General features: G+C 36.0%; 1 protein-coding gene across 4 annotated transcripts in view; it reads left to right on the plus strand.

Moving 5' to 3' along the window:
• ATL1 (atlastin GTPase 1) overlaps positions 1-20024 on the plus strand; it is a 98731-nt gene that overhangs the window by 73012 nt on the left and 5695 nt on the right. For all 4 annotated transcript variants that reach the window (XM_032244557.1, XM_032244556.1, XM_032244558.1 and 1 more), the window contains 5 exons: positions 7362-7454; positions 8472-8610; positions 14526-14653; positions 15753-15809; positions 16744-16815. In XM_032244557.1, the coding sequence (XP_032100448.1) occupies positions 7362-7454; positions 8472-8610; positions 14526-14653; positions 15753-15809; positions 16744-16815 (489 nt within the window). The remainder of the gene's footprint in view (positions 1-7361; positions 7455-8471; positions 8611-14525; positions 14654-15752; positions 15810-16743; positions 16816-20024) is intronic.

Below are 20024 nucleotides of genomic sequence, written 5' to 3' on the forward strand. Positions count from 1 at the left end.
GTCTCTACTAAAAAAAAATACAAAAATTAGCCAGGCATGGTGGCACGTGTTTGTAGTCCCAGCTACTCAAGAGGCTGAGGCAGAAGAATCACTTGAACTGGGAGGCAGGGGTTGCAGTGAGCTGAGATTGCATCACTGCACTCCAGCCTGGTGTCAGAGTAAGATTCCATCTCAAAAAAAAAGAAAAGAAAAAGAAATTCTCCTTCAATGGGAGAATTCTCCTTCGAAGGGTAGTAGAGTTGCTGCAAAGAAAGTGTCACACTGATGGGTGGTAATACAAAAAGAAAATACCATATTTCATTAGTTAAGACTAAGAAAAATATTGTGTGTTTTCAGTTAGCAATAGTGATTGTACTGTATGTGGTACCGTCAAATGTAAAGGTGATCCTAGAGCGTGGTCTGTAGATACTTCAAGTAATTAGATGAAGCTATAATTGCTGTGAGGCAAGGAAGATAAACCTTAGTTACTGGATCAAGCAATGGGCCATGAAAGGCACTGAGTCTTTGATGTTGTTGATTTAATACTTGCCATGGCTTTTCTTTTTAAGGAAAAAAAAAAGATTTATGATAATTTGGAAGGGATTGATCTGGCCTCCTATTGGCTTGTCTCTAATTTTTCCACCTATATCCTTGGAGAGCTTGTGCAAAGAGATTCTTCATTTTAAAGAAAATCATATATGTTATAAGTATTCTTAGCTGCTTTGGGACACTGGTTATTCTAGTGGATTTTCTGCCTGCAATATCTATAGACTTCCCTATCTATAGATTCCTGATTCATAGAGAACAGAGGATATTTCAGTCTTATTTTTATCTGAAGGGCCACAAATTTGTTTTGATTTCTATTTCACTACTATCCAAGCTCTATGAAAAGTCAGTGATATACTAGAGACTTCTAAATTGACAATTTCTCATTCAATGTTTTTTCTTCTATTATTTTATATCCGAGCTCCATATGTTTTTTCTTCCATATTCATATTTTATGTCTGAAAGTTTCCTGAAGTCAATATTTAAAGTTTCCTATTGACCCATCTTTATTTTATTTATAATTTAAAATCCTTGTCAAATTCATATTTAAAAGAAAGTCTTATGAAATAGCCTTCCGTAATGTTATTTCTATTTTTCATGCCCCGTAAAGGCCACTAAATTGTTAAAATATATTATCATTATGTTTTAATGAACAGCTGGGTTATTTAAATATTCTCCTGGTCTTTCTTATCCCACTGTTTTTAACCATTTTTTTCCCATCTGAAGGTCTAAAAATTAAGTGAACTAGTTGGAACAGAACTGATAGTTCAGGACAGTAAATATCTAACTGATCTGCAACAAATTTTTGTTTTTCTGGGCTAAAAGGAATATCTTAACACTCAGCTCAAGACCAGAGTTTAATTCAACTTCTGTAGAATAGTCTTCTGACCTAGCAGTTTTAAGTAGATTTGGGCAATGTGCCTGTCCTTTCCTGTGAAAATTCCTGAGGGAAGAGCAGCTTGTTTAGGAGGTCAGGGGAAGGAGCAGAAGGAATTAAAGGGACCTATTGAGTGGTAAAAATAAAACTGAGTGGAAAGAGATGCAAGGAGGGCAAGTTTCAGAAGGTTACAGTGTCAAATGGAGAGACTGCATTTTGGAGTGAGCATTTTGTTTTGAGGCCTCAGTTTACTGCTTAAAGAAGCTAACAAATGAGTGTTTGGTATTTTGTCTTGATATTTAAAGAGCTCCTCCTAACTGTATTTTTTATTGGTACATGTCCAATGTTCACCATAATGGCCACAGTTATTCTCATTTTTTAAAAGTTTATTTTCATTATTGATACAAAAATTAAGATTACAGTTTAATACAAATAAGAAGCAGAAATTCTTCCAGGAGGAAGTTGCAGTTTTGGTATAGAGAAACCTGTTACATGAGAAGTTAAGCAGGCAGAGACGAGGACAGAATTGTATGATCAATAGTCTGACAATTATTGATTTTGTATTATGTACTATACAAAGTGACTCACGTATTGACAAGACAGAGAGTGTTCTCTTGAAGGTTTTGTAGGGAACCCAAGGCAAAATTTGATTAATGAACTTTGCATAAATTGGTTGCCAGCCTACTGGACTTCCAACCGTTAGTCTTTGGGGCAGCGTGAATAGGACTGAAGACTTCTTAGTCCTATGCTTCCATCTGTTCTTTACAGAGCACTTTCATATTCATTCAGTGATACAAAACAATTCAAGACAAAACACAAAAACACGTGAGGCAGGACTTTGTACAAATTGTCAAATAAAAGTAAGCAAAGCAAGCAGCAAAAGAATAAGCAGGCTACTGGCAAAAATATTCACTGAAGGGTGTGCTCTCAAACCAAAAGGTCTAATTACTTTATACAAAAACTAGGTCTTGTTATTTATCAAGTGAATGCACTTCCAAAAATAAAACTTGAATTACTCTATGCAAAGACTTAGGACTAATGACCTTATATAAAGACTATATGGTTACTATAGGATGACAAATTAATTTAGCAACAAGAGCTCAATGAAGCAAATCAGAACTCAGATAGTTGTTGAGACAGATTCACCTGGAAGCACATTGGAGGACAAATGGAATGTGGGAACAAGGCAGAAAGAGAATGCACCTATTAGTCTAAGAGTCACAGGGAATGCTGCCAAGTGAGGGTGTTAAAAAAATGGTTCAATGCAGTGAGCTGAGATTGTGCCACTGTACTCCAGCCTGGGCAACAGAGCGAGACTTCGTCTCAAAAAAAAAAAAAAGGTTCAATGAGACTTCCAGAATTGGCCAAGGATAAGACCATCACTCAAAATATGATTTTTTAAAAAAGCTACACTTATTGCTTAATGAAGTAGAGCTCTGCTGGTGAACCATAGTCTCATTGAGCAAAGCAAACTGATGACCACATGTAAGCTTCGGGGGCTTGTTTTGCAGTTTTGTGGGTTATGGAAGCAAGATGGGTCGACATCAGTCTGAGAATACGTCTTTTGTGTGGGCTGTTGATTGAAGTAATTGTTACTTATTTTGGGTTTAAAACTGTTCTGGTGTTTACTTTTACTTGAAACTGAAATTAGAAACTGATTAAACACATTAAAAACCAGTTCAGGTGTTTACTGGCTGTATAGTTTTAGAACATGTGGTCTTTTTCTGTGAGTACAGGAATAATTTCATGGAATAATGGATGTGCACATAAATTTACTGTTATTTTTCAAATAACATTTATTTCATGTAAGCATTTTATAGTGACATAATCACCTCATGTGTTGATATATTCCACATACTTATCAATAGCTATAGGTTATATTAATGTGCCATAGTTTGTATAGCTATTTCCCAATTGTTGAGCATTTTGATTTATTTCAGTTTTTCACTGTTACCCAGTCATGCTGTAATACTCCTTTTGAATAATTTCCTGGAAGATATAGTCTCCAAAGGGAAGCTAATAAAATTTATCATGATTTTCAAAAGATAGATGATTATTTCATTTGTAAGCTAAGTATAGTATAAGTCCATCATTTGACCCAGTTGCCTGACTGAATTTGATTTATTAAAAAAAGCATTTGTGATTTCATATGTTTTTATCTAAACAAATTAGGCTAATTTGTATTCTTGGTTTTTATCTCTACCTATATGCATACATGAGCAAATCAAGATTCTGCAGTGTAAAAAAACTGATGGCTTTTGACTAAGACTGAATTTCATAGAAATCCATACGTGATGAATGGAAAGCATATAAATTATCCAGGGAGGGGACGGGGGCAGTAGGTGTGCTCATCCCTATTCATGAGAACCAATTATTAAATGTTCAGGAATTATATAAAACAGTTATTAAACCCTTGGAAGCTTGAAATCAGCCACAATGGGTGTACTTATACCACAGAAACTGGCAAATGCTACAGATCAAGGCTTTTGTTTTTCTTTTTGTCAGAGAGCCAGTTTACCAGCATATCACTAGATGAGAGTATCAGGCAGGAAACCTGGGAGTTGGAACATAGCCATTAATTTCATGATTACTTTATATATTGTTAATTTAAAAAAATAAAACTTTACGTTTGTTTCTATACCACACATGGTCCTCATTATTTTGAATTGGGAAGATGCCCAGTGAAAAAGACCAAGAAATGAGACTAAAAGCTCCCATGAAAAATGCAAAATACAGCCAAATCCACAAACTTGGTTTCATTTATCCTGGTTCATGAACCTCTGTTTTGCAAAAGCTACTTCCCAGCTAATGTCTATTTTCAAAATACATGTTTTAGGAAGAAATGTTCAAAATGCAAATTATTATATTTTGACAAAACTTGTGGCAAAAATGGACATCTATTTAAAGTTAGCAGACTACTTCAAGAGGGTAGATATGGGCATTTTTAATTCCTTTCTCTACAAGAATCTCTCCTCTCCCCACAAGAATCTACAAAACAAAATAAGGAGGAGAGGCTCCATCTTAGTGAAACAAGAAAGACCCATAATCACACAGTAAGAAGTGACCCTGTTTAAGGAAAAAAGATGTGATTCAAGGTTTTTACATCCAGCAAAAGTGACTTTCAGATATAAAGGGCCACAACTATTCTCAACATGTAACAATCTAAGGAATATTGTTCCCATGACCCTTAATGCAAAATCTACTAAAGAATGAATTTCAGATCAGCAAAGATGACATAAGGACTGGGAATGATCATTAAATGTGTATTTAGTTGTGGAACTTAGACTAAGTGAGGGACAAAAGGGGGAGAACATCATAAGGGAATATAATATATATTTTCTTTAAATAGATAAACTAAAAAACAGGAGAATGAGAAGAGCATGTGCAAAATTATTTTTAAAAATTCATTAAATATTCATAGTAGTTGATGGTGATGTTGGTATTGCTACTCTGTGGCTGTTGTGTATGTATTATAGCATTGAAAAAATGAGTAATTATGGGATATCATAATTCAATCATCCATGATGCATAAAGGATCAGATTCTTGGTTCAAGATTCTTGCACAAGGAGATATGGATATCATATAGACATTCAGTGAAAACTCTATAGTCCTGAATTTGAATTGGAAGTATCAGTATGAATTTATGAGATATTTCACTGTACACACCACACACACACACAATTTTATTCTAGCTGTGCTCACTTTTGTAAAGGTCTAGAAACACTGACCAATGCAGCAGCACTTTCAGCATTATAATCTTGAAGTACTATATTCCACTAAAAGAAACCAGTGCTTCTTAGAGAAATGCCCAATTATAGGTCTAAGGCAGGAAATGAACTTGGAACACCTTTGGGGAAAAAATTGTTATAAAGTTAATGTTAGTTATTTTTCTGGATTTTTTTTGTTTGTGATACTTGCCAGTTTTTTGAATTTGTAATTTATATTCCTCATTCTAAATAAGTATTAACTTTCAAGCATAATTGTGCTTTCTTTTTCTTACAGAGGCTTTCCTCTGCCCCACTCTGCCCCACAGGTTATGTAAACTTCAGGCCCCATAAAACCTGGATTCCCACCCACATCTCTACCACATATGCATAATGAGAGCCCCTGAAATAGAAGATGAAACAAATGAGGAAACAATAGATGTAATAGAGGAAAAATATTTAGAGAGATGATAGAAGAAAACTTATCTTGAATAAAACTTGACTCTTCATACTGTTACCCTAGGGAAAAGTGATACATTCCAGTCAATATGAGAATCTACTTAGTAAAGGTGAAACATATATTTAAAAAGCATGACTCCAAACCAATAAGTAAATATAAACAACTAGTGGAAACATTGGCAAAAGACCTGATCAGCCTCCTCACAAAAGACAATAAACACAAAAGGCCAACAAACTTAGGACAAAGTGCTTAATTTCATTAATCTTCAGGGAAATGCATATTAAACACAATGGGCTACTAAACCGCACCCTCCAGAAGGTTTAAAATTAAAAAGACAGAGAATATCAAACATTGGTAAGGACGTGTAGCATCAGGAACCCTGTAAGACTGCTGGTAAGGTTATAAATTGGTACTTTGGAAAATGAACAGTATCAGCCAATCCTGAACATGTGCACACTCTCTACCCAGTAATTCTGCTTTAGTTATAAACGCAAAAGAAAGAAGACTAGAAGACACATGGATGTTCATAGCAGCACTATTCATGCCAGCCCAAAACTAGAGACACTGAAATGCCCATCTACAGAATGAATTAATAACTATTCCCATAATGGGAAATTGTACAGTAGTGACTGAATGATAAACAATTATGCAATAATATTATTAATCTCACAAATATAATGTTGACTGACAGAAGCTAGACCAAAAGAATACATCATGTATAGTTCCACTTAGGCAAATTATAAAAACAGGCAAAATGAACTGATGCTGTTAGAAGTCAGGCTCGTGGTTACCCCTGAGCAAGGAGTAATGACTGGAGGGTGGCAGGAGCAGGGACTTGTGGAGTGCTGGACATTCTCCGTTTCTTGATCTAGGTGCTGGGTGAACAATGTGTTCAGTTTGTGAAAATTCATTAAGTTATATGCTTACCGTGCAGTTCTCTATATGTGGACTATATTCCAAACAAAGGTATAAAAAGTTAAACACATGACCCCCAGCTCAATGTTTTCTAAAATCTTTGTCCTTAACTTCGAGTGAATTTATTAGAATGTCTAGTGGTAAAAAATCATTTGCTTGAAATCCAGCAGTATTTTAAATGTCCTTTAAGTCAGTTAATTTCAAGTACATTTTAATACTTATTATTTAAAATGCCACATACAAAACAGTTCCACTTTTTATAAAACTGTTTTTTTCCTTTTTCTTCCTTTTAACCCTCTTCCATTTGTGTGTGTACCTAGCGAGATGGCTGGATGCTGCTCACCAAATATTAACTGTGGTTAAATCCAGGAGATGGAATTTGGGGTGCATTTTAAAATTTTCTCTTTGGACTTTGCTATCTGGTTTGAACTTTTTATGATGATCCTACATTTGTATCATCTCTATAAAAACATTAAAACAATTTCTTTATAAAAGAAAAGCTGATATTTTATCTTATGCCTATATTCAGCCATAACCATCAGAAAGGAAGATTCTTAGGAACATTCTATACAAAATCTGATTATAGTGACATAGCTCCATTCAGACAGTTTGGAAGTCATCTCTGTCATCTCTCAGTGGGGTGCGTTCATCTTGGCATTTTGTAGGCAGCTTTCTGTTCACATTTAATGGAAACAGGTAGGATAATATTATAGTGGAGAGGCTGTTCAGATACTTTCAAAGGTTTTATGTTTGCTTTTAAATTCAGCAATGTGGGAAAGAACGATATTCAAATGACAATGATATTATAACTGGTTTCCATAAAAAGTAAAGGGAGGCATCTTAAAGTCCCCATATCAATCCTTTCTTATCATTTTTTAGAGTCTGATATTTCTTGTTCGAGACTGGAGTTTCCCATACGAATTTTCATATGGAGCTGATGGTGGCGCCAAATTCTTGGAAAAACGCCTCAAGGTTTGTTAAATATTTAGGTGCATGAAATTTCACTGATAATAATCTAGAATTATTTTTGTTGGATCATTTGGTGAATAGATACTCAGTAGCCACAATTTCATTTGTTATCAATATTAGTGACACAGATGAAGAATTCTTCATATACATGTATAAAACAATAATTTACTCCTAAAGATAAAGCTTTTACTTTGAAGAATTAAGTCACTTCAAGACTGACAGTGCAAATGTCAAGATTCAGGTTTTAATAGAAGTTTAAAAGCCAATGTAACAGATACCTAATTTTGAAATCCCTGGAGTCAATCTTAGAACACAGAATGTAAAATTAGAAGGCCTTCCACTTTCTGCGTCACGCTAGTTCAATACTGTACAAAATGTTACGCTGAGCAGTTATCACCAAAAATGCCCACTGGGTAATTAGGGAGACAGATCAAAATCTACAAAAAAGTTCCTTGAAAATTGGGATCTCTGAACTTCTTATTAGGTTTACAGTCATAATAGTTTGTCTATATTAAAAACTATCAAATATGTATTTACAAAAAGGGGGTGGTGAGGGTGATTTAGCTTGTAAGTAAACACCCAACTATTCAGATGCCATTCTAGAATTTAAATGTGTAGTTACTTGGTGATAAGATGCTGTCTTGAGTATCTACTGAAAAGAAGGTAGGAATATCTATCATCTCTTTGTGCCTCCTGTGAGTACTTTGAATTAAAATTTGAATTTGTGGGAACTAGCCAGAGTAAAACCCCACTAATTTGTATTAAAAAACGGGAAAGGCCATTTGAATTAGCATAAGGTAGACGCTTGTTAATTATAACCTTGGCATGTGTTTTCTATACTTAGACATGGCTCTGTGTGGGCAAACCCACCCAAGACTTTCTTCTTTCTTTAGTAGCTGCCCTGTCATGTCATTTTTATCACTGTGGGACCAAATAGACATAGAAAATATGAGATGCCACCAAATTCCTTTGCATAATTCATGATGAAAGGAGCTTAAACTTCAAAATGATTTACTGCAGGTCTCAGGGAACCAGCATGAAGAACTACAGAATGTCAGAAAACACATCCATTCCTGTTTCACCAATATTTCCTGTTTTCTGTTACCTCATCCTGGCTTAAAAGTAGCTACCAATCCAAACTTTGATGGAAAACTGAAAGGTTTGTATCTTTTAATAAATACGTTTGCATCACTTAGTCTGATTTTTTAAATGCCATTTTATCTACTGGGCTTATGGCTGATAATTTAGTTTATTCTGTGATAGGAGGCTGATGATTAGAAATTGTCAGGAGAATTGTGCATCCTGAGCTGGGCTCCTAAGCCTTGGTGAACTTGGTGGGATTCTATGGGCGCTGAATGTATACGCTGCCTGCAAAAATAGGCCAGATCCTGAGTTCACCCAGGAGGCCGTAAACCTCACCTTCTCATCTCTGTGCACTGAAAAGTGCTCCTTAATGTTTTTATGCTTCATTTTCCTTATCTACATGAAAATGGAAAACAGATGTCTATCGTATTGGAAATCTGTATTACATTACATAATTGGAAATCAAAAGAAATGCTCTTTAAAACTGCTACTAAAGAATTTAATTATAAATTATTAAAAACTTCACTAAAAATGAAATCTTGTGTGGGAGAGGACCAGTCTTGGAAAAAAAAAAAAAAGTACTAGAGTGTTTTTCAAATAGCATATACTTACAGGATATAGTTATCTCTTTAATAGAGGATTGATTGTTACATGATTCCAAAGCAGCTTGACTGGTTTTTTTTTTTTTTTTTTTTTGAGACGGAGTTTCACTCTTGTTACCCAGGCTGGAGTGCAATGGCGCGATCTCGGCTCACCGCAACCTCCGCCTCCCGGGTTCAGGCAATTCTCCTGCCTCAACCTCCTGAGTAGCTGGGATTACAGGCACGCACCACCATGCCCAGCTAATGTTTTGTATTTTTAGTAGAGACGGGGTTTCACCATGTTGACCAGGATGGTCTCGATCTCTTGACCTCGTGATCCACCCGCCTTGGCCTCCCAAAGTGCTGGGATTACAGGCTTGAGCCACCGCGCCCGGCCTGGCTTGTTAAACAAACAAACAAGAGCAGGAGTAGATGTAGGAGTCTGGGGAAATGGGAGTTAATCTTTCCCAAAAGATGTCCACCAGGTCTGTAAAGATATGCTTCGTAGTTAATACAACATAGTACAAAGACAAGACTTTTTAACTTGAAAGCCTAGTGTTGAATATACCACTAATTTCAGACATCTGTTTAATTTGCTGTGGCCTTTCAGAATCATGCCAGGAGTGAGACAGTGACATTACAAGCTTTTCAGCACAACTGTTGTCAGGGGGATTTAAAATTACTTTAAAGAAAGGACAACGTAACTTGTATCCAGTTTGATGAAACTGGCAGATTTGAAAAGCAAAAATATCATTTTTGTTTCTGTACCCATGACATTTACTCTGAGATACTTATATTTAACTTTGGCAGTTAGTGCCATAAATAGAATACCAAATTTCTCAATCATTAATCAGCATGGTGCTTATACACATTTTATCTTACTTTTATACAACAGAATAGATAGCAGTAAGCACATAGTACATATGGATGACAGGCTTCTATACTTTTACTGTCACACTTATGAATTCCAACCCACTAGTGGATGCACAGACCTTGGTATTGTGCAATTACCTAATGGCTTCAGTGTGTTTTGAATAAATTACATAAAGAAAGGCGTCTTACATAAAGAGAAAGCTTCTCTTTCTTCTCTGGAGTTGGGAGACATACACAGGCAGAGGAGGGGTGGGCCTTCAACAACAGTCTTTTACTGGAACTAAAAATTACTGTGGCTTGTTTCATTACTGCAGTATACAGCTACAGCTCTTAGATTAGCTGATATGTTTTGTCATGAAAGGTCAGGGAGAGAGTTTAAGACAAATCATGCAAATGCAGAATCTTATTATTTTTATTTTTAGAGACAGGATCTCACTCTGTGGCCTAGGCTGGAGTGAAGTGGTGCGATCCTAGCTCACTGCAACCTTGAACCTCTGGGCTCCAGAGATCCTTTTGCCTCTGTCTGTCAAGTATCTAGGACTAAAGGCACATGCCACCATGTGCAGCTAATTTATTTTTTAAATTTTTTGTAGAGATGAAGTCTTACTCTGCCTCTAGGGCTGGTCTCAAACTTCTGGGTTCAATTAATCCTCCTATCTTGACCTCCCAAAGCGTTTGGATTACAGGTGTGATGAGCCACCACACTCAGCCAGTTAATATCTTTTTAGAGAAGGGGTCTCGCTCTGTCTCTCAGGCTAGAGTGCAGCGGTGCAATCATAGCTCACTGCAGCCTTGAACTACTGAGCTCACGCAATCCTCCTGCTTCAGCCTCCCATAAGGAGTGTGCCACCACGCACAGTTATTATTTTTTTATTTTTTGCAGAGATAGGGGTTTTACTATGTTGCCAGGCTGGTCTTGAACTCCTGGCCTCAAGCAATGAATTACAGGTGTGAGCTACCATGCTTGGCCAGAATTTCACTTTTTAAGACGCGTCCTCCATCAAATTTTATTCACTTCTATGCATATACTGATTGACCTACACAATTGGTTTACAGCTACCTATAAATTATGAGTTTACCAAAGTGGCTTGCCTGGGAGAAAAAGAAGTGAAAGGCAGCTTCAATTTCCATAAAAGTTTCATTTTAATGAGACTTTTATATCTTATAAGACTACTACTAAAGCTCTCTTATATGCAGAAATGTACTTTGCCTCTGTGTTTCTTTATGGAGTTTTGAAAGTCTGCTATCTACATTATTTTTCTGTCCCACCCTGAATCTTATAATTAGGTGTGATGTCTATCGAGGATGTCTTGTCAGCTGACCATGATGTTCTCCGGAGGGCTGGCATCTCAGGGGTTGCCTCTGGGGAAGAAAGGTCTCTGAACAAACAAATGTGCAAAAGTTATTCTTTGATAATAGTTTCTTATATACTCTTTCACACACAGCAATAACTTTCTAGCTCATTATCAACAGTAATCATTGTTGTAATAACTATTTGTTCATGGTCCCTCAAAGAATTGCAATTATTATCTTACCTATTACTAGTGTTATTAAAAACTGATAATACAATGATTATATTTAACCACTGTAAATTTAAGAGCTTCCTACAAAGGAAATGAAAAAGATTAAAGGCACTGAATCACATTCATTTATGCTACACTTAACCAGCTCTTATTGGGTGCTGACTGACTATCTCCCCAAGCATAGCAAATACAATTTTTTAAATAACAAGGAGCTCTTTTTTTTTTTTTTTTGAGGTTACTCTGCATTATAATACCATACATAGAATGGGCAGGTAGCCACATTGTAAGATGTGGAGCTGCTTCCTTAGTAGCTGCAGTTAGACTTCAGAATGTATAACCAAATGCATGTTTCTAATCACTTAACAGAATCAGGAAATCCTGAGAAAATATTTTCCTTTGTTAATTTATACAGCAACATTATACTAGTGCATCTGCCCTGTGGGGCTCTTATAAAGCATGCATCATATTCTCAATTATTGTGGCAGACAACCACCACTTTGACCCAGCCCCTAAAGTCCTTGCAAGATTTTACCCTTGTGGCAAAAATTACTGAAGAAAATTACTGAACATAATTCAGAATCAGCTATTCATATATCTTAATTGAACATTTACAGTGCCAAAGCTTATTAATATACCTCTGCAAATTGATTTGAACTGGTTTGCAGATTTCCTGGGTCATGTATTTACTGTGTTCAACTAATATTAGCAAGAGCTCACCACCCATGTATGTTATGAATATATTCTTATTTTCCGAATCCCAAATTGGAATACCTAGCATTGGTCCCAGTGAGAACAAAGATGGCTAATGCCATCTTCAGACACATTTTTAATCCACACGTGTGCTTATATGCTGGTTACTTTAATGACAATTACCATACTTGCTGGTGCATTAACATGCTGTTGTATCTTATTCCAATTGTATAAGGAATATTTGGGGGGAGAAATTTATACACGTTTTCAAAGTGATTTTAAAGTGGTTTTATAACAAGAAAACATTGTTTTATTCAGAAACTCAAGAATTCATACATTCTAGATATATAGTAATATTCTACTATAGCTGAAAAAAACATAAAATCATATAGCATAAAAGAAACCAATTAGTATCAGTGAATACAGATACATTGTAGGCAATAAAACACAAAACGGGAATGTGGTAACATAAATACAAATATTAGTATTGTATTCCAGTGAATACTGGTAACTAAAAAGCAAACCACAATAATAAATCTATATATAGTACAAAGCAGAATTATCAGTGAAAATTGGTACAGTGCAAACAACAAAGTAAGTTTGAATAAACTCCACTACAAGCACCCATAAATCATGGTCACTAAAATTTCAAAGTGACATAAAACTTGAAACAAAATAAGTTTGAAAGATATCCGGCATCATGCTTGTGCGTGTTATAAAACAAGTAAAGACAACATAAATTCTGGCCGAGCACGGTGGCTCACACCTATCATCCCAGCACTTTGAGTGGCTGAGGCAGGTGGATCACCTAAGGTCAGGAGTTTGAGACCAGCCCTGACAACATGGGAAAATCCCATCTCTACTAAAAGTACAAAAATTAGCCAGGTGTGGTGGCGGGTGCCTGAGAGGAGGGTGCCTCCCAGCTGTTCAGGAAGCTGAAGTAGGAGAATAGCACTGCACTCCAGCCTGGGTGGCAAGAGCAAGACTCTGTCTGAAACAAACAACAAAAAAAAAACAAAACAAAAAAAAAAAGAAAACAAATTCTAACATAAAATAGTATTTCAGTGTAGCCCCAATATTATAACTGGGGCTATAACAAGAGAGAAAATGCAAACACAATCTTAAGGTTTGAATATTTAAGGACTTCAAAATCACCAACCCAAAGCCTGAAAACTCAGTAACTCTGCTAAAATCCAGATTTTAAAAAATTACAAGCAGTTACTGAATTTACTTAGAAACCAAGCAAGTCACTGGACAGATCTTGCTTTTTTACATAATATGTGTATTTTTCCATATATATAATATATATGCATATATATGTATTATACATGTGTGTGTGCATATATATATAAATATATATATGTTTTTTCTTTCTTTTTTTTTTTTGAGACAGAGTTTTGCTGTGGTGCATAGGCTGGAGCGTGGTGGTGCAATCTCGGCTCACTGCAACCTCTGCCTCTAGGTTCAAGTGATTCTCCTGCTTCAGCCTCCCAAGTAGCTGGGACTACAGGTGTATGCCACAATGTCCAGCTAATTTCTGTATTTTAGTAGAGACAGGATTTCACCATGTTGGCCAGGCTGTTCTCAAACTCCTGACATCAAATGATCCACCTGCCTTGGCCTCCCAAAGTGCCGGCATTATAGGCATGAGCCACTGCACCTGGCCCCAATTTTTCCATGTATTTGAAATAACAATTTAAGAAATTATCACTGTGTTCAGAAGACTTCTCTGGTGATCTGCTGTCTATATTACTTTGCTAAGACTGTAATGTTAAGCTTTAGCCTACTGGTACAACTTGGGTTATGTGTAATCAATTATATCAAACATGACAGGTGCATAACTCAGGCCACCTCTCATCTGAGTAAGTGGCCTTTTCTTATCGTTGTATTTTGTGTTGCTGAGTTCCACCACTAGGGGTCGCTTCATCATCACTATCTTTTTGAACTCTTCAGTCCCGATACCACAGCCTCACCGAGTTTTGAGCCTATATGTATAAAACCACAAACAAGACTTAAAACATGAACTGGTTATATGAATGGGCTACATACAAAGCATACATGTAAAATCAAGCAAGCTAACTTATAATGTGAAGAAAGCTAATTTATAGGTGGAAAACAAGATACATATAAATCGGGAGTGGAAATTTGGGCAAGGAGAATCAGTCACTGTGAGAAGAGGAGGTTTTAGGAGTTGCTTAAGTGATGGGAAAGGGAGTTTCCTCCCACTGGGGAGGAAATGGGGGAGACCAAAGGATGGTTTATTCTGTAGCAGGGAGGACTGCTTAGGATTCCAAAAATAATAATGGATTTTCTTTTACTTGTAGAAATAGACGATGAATTCATAAAAAACTTGAAAATACTGATTCCTTGGCTACTCAGTCCTGAAAGCCTAGATATTAAAGAGATCAATGGAAATAAAATTACCTGCCGGGGTCTGGTGGAGTACTTCAAGGTATCACTCTCATTTCTAGAGTATTTGTGAGTACTTAGATTTGACATATATTGGATCGTAATTTCTATAAAAAATTATAGACCCTGTACTAGGGGAGCAAAGGTATGAGGAATCTATAAAAAAAGATTTTAAAATCCCTTTTAAAAAGCTTTTTCAAAACCTTTCAGAAAGCTTACTTTCTGAAATCATTCTTTTGAGGAAACCACATAAAGGTAACTTTATGGTCCCCTTTACTCTTGAGGGAACTGAACTGTATTTTGAAATATGAATGTAAGAGTTGGAAAAGTCTTTTGGGGGGGGATTGGGTATTTCCCAGGGTCCATTATCTATTCTAAATTTTACCTTCCTAATTCTGAAGATTTTCCCCAAGGGGATTATACCTTCCTACTGAAGAAAATTCTTCCCCATTTCTTACTCTCTGCACCAAGGGCCAATGTGAAGTGGAATTCTTTTAAATTTGCATTTATCTGTTTAGATAGCACTGAATACTTTTTACTAACCCATATATATTCTGGAGGATGTCAGTTACCAACCCAACTGTGGACTGATGCTCCCAGGACTAAAATATCAATTTTTTAAATTCATGTTTTGTCGTTTAAAATGCTATCATATACCTTCTGTATGATCTATTTACCTTCATGATTGTCAGCAAAAAATGACATATTTATCTAAAATATGAATTTTTACTGCATGTAACACTGTGGAGGTGCTTTCAATTTGGTAGGAGATTCAGAACCCTCAGACAGGTCTGTTCAGTAAAGCTTATGACATCAATAGGTTATAGATTCCTGCAGGTAACTGAAAAAGGGTGGTTACTCTCAGCAGAGGATTCTAAGAACATTTTAAAGGAGTGTCATTGAGTTGAGCCTTTAAGAAGGGACAAATTGGCAGATGGAGATGTTTGAAAAAGGCATTTCAGGAAACAGAAACAACATGAACTAAGTAAAAAAGAGAATTTAAGTTTGAGAAAGATAAAATAGTTCTAAGTTCCTGAAAATATTTTTTGAAATGTCAAGACCTTAGAATACAATTTCATAGAATTAGAGGAAATATCGTATTGAATTGCTTGAATATGAATCTTTTTCTTTTCCTTTTTTAGGCTTATATAAAGATCTATCAAGGTGAAGAATTACCACATCCCAAATCCATGTTACAGGTATTTATTAATCAAGGGTCATGTTTTAAGACATGTCACTAAGGCTAAGATTTCTGGCTGTCAGAAATTACCAAATAACAATATTAGTCAGACTGATTGGAAGATTATTTGCCTAATAACTTTACCTATTTATGTGTTCATCTAAACAGTTTTCTCATAACATATGCAGCCTCACTTGTGTTGAGATACAAACACTTTTTACCAAAGGGTTTTCACTCTCTTTGCACTAAATTTGTTTAGAAAACAGTCTTACTCTATGAGTTTGATTTACACATGTAACACACAGTAGAAAAGCAGGTCCAAGTTTTAAACAACTGGTCTCCACAAACATTTTTTTTAAAGGAGCCAGGCACAGTGGCATGTGCCTGTAGACCCAGCTACTCAGGAGGCTGAGACAGGAGGATTGCTTGAGTTTGAGTCCAGCCTGAGCAACATAGTGAAATCTCATACCTAAAAAAGAAGTCAATAAAATTTTTAAAAGGGAGAAACTAGTTTCCTTATATATATTTAAAGTTCTTAATGGTTCCTTTTTATCATCAGTGTTACACTCTATCAGCAGCAGTCCTTAGATAAATTTATATTAGTATTTATAAAATATACTGTATATTATTCCCCATGAGTTTGAGTTTATAGATTTTTTTTCTTCCCAGCATTTAATGACAGGCTAAAAAATATTTTTTGAGAGGAAAACTCTTCCAAATGAAAATTCATTTTAGGACTATTTTATATTCATTAAAAATCTGCTTTATTCCTTTTTGAACCTTTTTTACTAATTTTTAAAATGTAGTAGAAATATTGTAACAGTTTTAAATTATTTTGATGACTTTGGTTTCTTGCACATTTCTTGCACATGATGCTCTGAAATGTGACCTGCCTGTGGAAATTTAATAAATATGAACTGCATTTTACATCATATTTTGTACTTTGTCCAAAGGCCACAGCAGAAGCTAACAATTTAGCAGCCGTGGCAACTGCCAAGGACACATACAACAAAAAAATGGAGGAGGTAAGAATTAAATAATATTTTAAATGCTGTCTTAAACAAAAGCAGTATTCTTCATGCAATTCATTCTTGTTTTTCTTCCATGTTACACTGTACACACATGCAATGAGGTAGTTTTGACTGTTTTCCTCAATCACGTCTATTTATTATATTCCTGAAATATTTTTAAAAACATTATGTGTGTGCAATTTTAAAGGCATTTTAAATGAATTGTCTCTCTCTGTACTATATCCGTATTCACATATTTGGGGGGTGCCAGGTCCTTCCACTATTTATAAAATCTAGTAGCTAAAATAGCATGTGGTACTCTCGCCACTACACCTCCTAATATTCCACAATTTTGTTATTTCTCTTAAAGATAAACCCTTTTAGGAAAAAAAAATCTTAAGAACCAACATTTCTATTTATTACATTTCCTCATTTTAACATTCCAAATTAAGATGGATCTAATAATTATTGTGTATATTAACTGTGATAGATATTTTTTCATCTTAAAAATGTTATGAAATTAAAATTGCATCAAAATTGAAGTCTTAGAACCCATGCAAATGTAGTATATGGAGTGGTGTTATAAGATAAGGACAATCAGAATGAAAGTATTCTTGATACAGTTAAATTTCAAATGCAGGCATACCTCATTTTATTGAGCTTCACTTTATAACACTTCTTAAAAATTGAAGGTTGCTGGCAACCCTGTGAAGAGCGGTGTTATTTATAACATAAGGACAATCAGAATGAAGGTGTTCTTGATATAGTTAAATCTCAAATGCCGGCATACCTCTTTTTATTGAGCTTCACTATATTACACTTCTTACAAATTGAAGGTTGCTGGCAACCCTGTGTGGAGCAAATCTGTTGATGCCCTTTCTCCAGCAGCATGTGCTCACTCCATGTCCTGTGTCACATTTTGGTAATTTTCACAATTTTTCAAACGTTTTCATTATTATTGTATCTTTATAGTGACCTGTGGTCAGTGATTGCTGATGTTACTATTGTAATTGTTTCAGAGTGCCATGAACTGTGCCGATATAAGATGGTGACCTTAATTGATAAATGTGTTTTCTGACTGCTCCAGCAACCAGCAGTTCCCCCATCCCTCCCACTCTGTAGTCCTTTCTTTTACCTGAGGCACAACAAATATTGGAATTAGGCCAATTAATAACCCTACAATGGCCTCTAAGTGTTGAAGTTCAAAGAGCCACATCTCTCACTTTAAATCAAAAGTTAGAAATGACTAATCTTAGTGAGGAAAGCATATGGAAAGCTGAGACAAGACAAAAGCTATGCCTTTGCACCAAACAGCCAGGCTGTGGATGCAAAGGATAAGTTTTTAAAGGAAATCAAAAATTATACTCCAGGCTGGGCATAGTGGCTCACACCTGTAATCCCAGCACTTTGGGAGGCTGAGGTGGGTGGCTCACATGAGGTCAGGTGTTAGAGACCAGCCTAGCCAACATGGTGAAACCCATCTCTACTAAAAATACAAAAATCAGCCGGGCATGGTGGCACACATCCATAGTCCCAGTTACTCAGGAGGCTGAGACTGGAGAATGGCTTAAACCCAGGAGGCAGAGGTTGCAGTGAGCCAAGATTGCACCACTGCACTCCAGCCTGGGCAACAGAGTAGGACTCTGTCTTAAAAAAAAAAAAAAAAAAAAAGGGTGCTACGCCAGTGAACACACAGATTATAAAAAAGTGAAACAGCTTTTTTGCTGACATGGAGAAAGCTTTAGTGGTTTGCATAGAAAATCAAACCAGCCACAACATGCCCTTAAGCCAAAGCCTAATCCAGAGCGAGGCCCTAACTCTGCTCAATTCTGTGAAGGCTGAAAGAGGTGGTAAAGGTGCAGAAGAAAAATTGGAAGCCAGCAGAGGTTTTTGGTTTGTGAGGTTTAAGAAGCCATCTCTGTAACATAAAGTGCAAGCTGAAGCAGCAAGTCTTGATGTAGAAACTGTGGCAAGTTATCCAGAAGATCTACCTGAGAGCATTGATGAAGGTGGCTACACTAAACAGAGATTTTCAATGTAGATAAAGTAGCCTTCTATTGGAAGATGCCATCCAGGACTTTCTCAGCTTGAGAGAAGTCAGTTCCTGGCTTCAAAGCTTGGAAGAACAGGCTGACGTTCTTATAGCTGGTGACTTTTAGTTGAACCCAGTGCTCATTTACCATTCCCCAAATTCTAGGGTACTTAAGAATCATGCTAAATCTACTCTTGTTTGTGCTCTATTAATGGAACAACAAAGCCTAGGTAACAGCACAGCTGTTTACAGCATGGTTTACTGAATATTTTAAGCCCACTGTTGAGAATTACTACTCAGAAAAAGGTTCTTTTCAAAATATTATTGCTCATTGGCAATGTATTTATTCACCAAAGAGCACTGATGGAGATGTATTTAAGGAAATGTTTTCATGCCTGCTAACACAATATCCATTCTGTGGCCCAGGGATCAGGGAATAATTTTGACTTTCAAATGTTAATAATAAATACATTTTGTAAGACTATAGCTGCCATAGATAGTGATTCTTCTGATGGATCTGGGCAGAGTAAATTGAAAACCTTCCGGGAAAGATTCACCATTCTAGATGCCATTAAGAGAATCTGTGATTTATAGAAGGCAAAAATACTAACGTCGACAAGAGTGTGGAAAAAGTTTATACCAACCCTCCTGGATGACTGAGAGGGGTTCAAGACTTCAGTAGAGGAAAGAACTGCAGGTGTGGTGGAAACAGCAAGAGAACTTAAAAGTGGAGCCTGAAGATGTGACTGAATTGTGTAATCTCATTTAATGGATAAGGAGTTGCGTCCTATAGATGAGCAAAGACAGTGGTTTCAGGAGATGGAATCTACTCCTAGTGAAGATGCTATAAACATTGTTGAAATGACAACAAAGGGTTTAGAATATTTTTTATTGATACCTAATAGATGTACATATTTTTTGGAGTATGTATGATAAATTGATACATCCATATAATGTATAAAGATCAAATCAGGGTAAGTGCGATATTTATGCCCTTAAATATTTCCTTATGCTAGGAACATTCGAATTATTCTTTTATTTTGAAATGTGCAATAGATTACTGTTCATTACAGTCACCCTACAGAGCTATTGAACACTGTCTTGCTTCTTCTAACTGTATATTTGTACCCATTAATCAACTTCTCTTCATCTCCTTCCCCCTACCCTTTCCAGGGCTTTAAAATATTAAATA

Source organism: Sapajus apella, unplaced genomic scaffold (genome assembly GCF_009761245.1).
Source record: "Sapajus apella isolate SASKATOON/1434 unplaced genomic scaffold, GSC_monkey_1.0 scaffold55, whole genome shotgun sequence".
Lineage (NCBI taxonomy): Eukaryota > Metazoa > Chordata > Mammalia > Primates > Cebidae > Sapajus > Sapajus apella.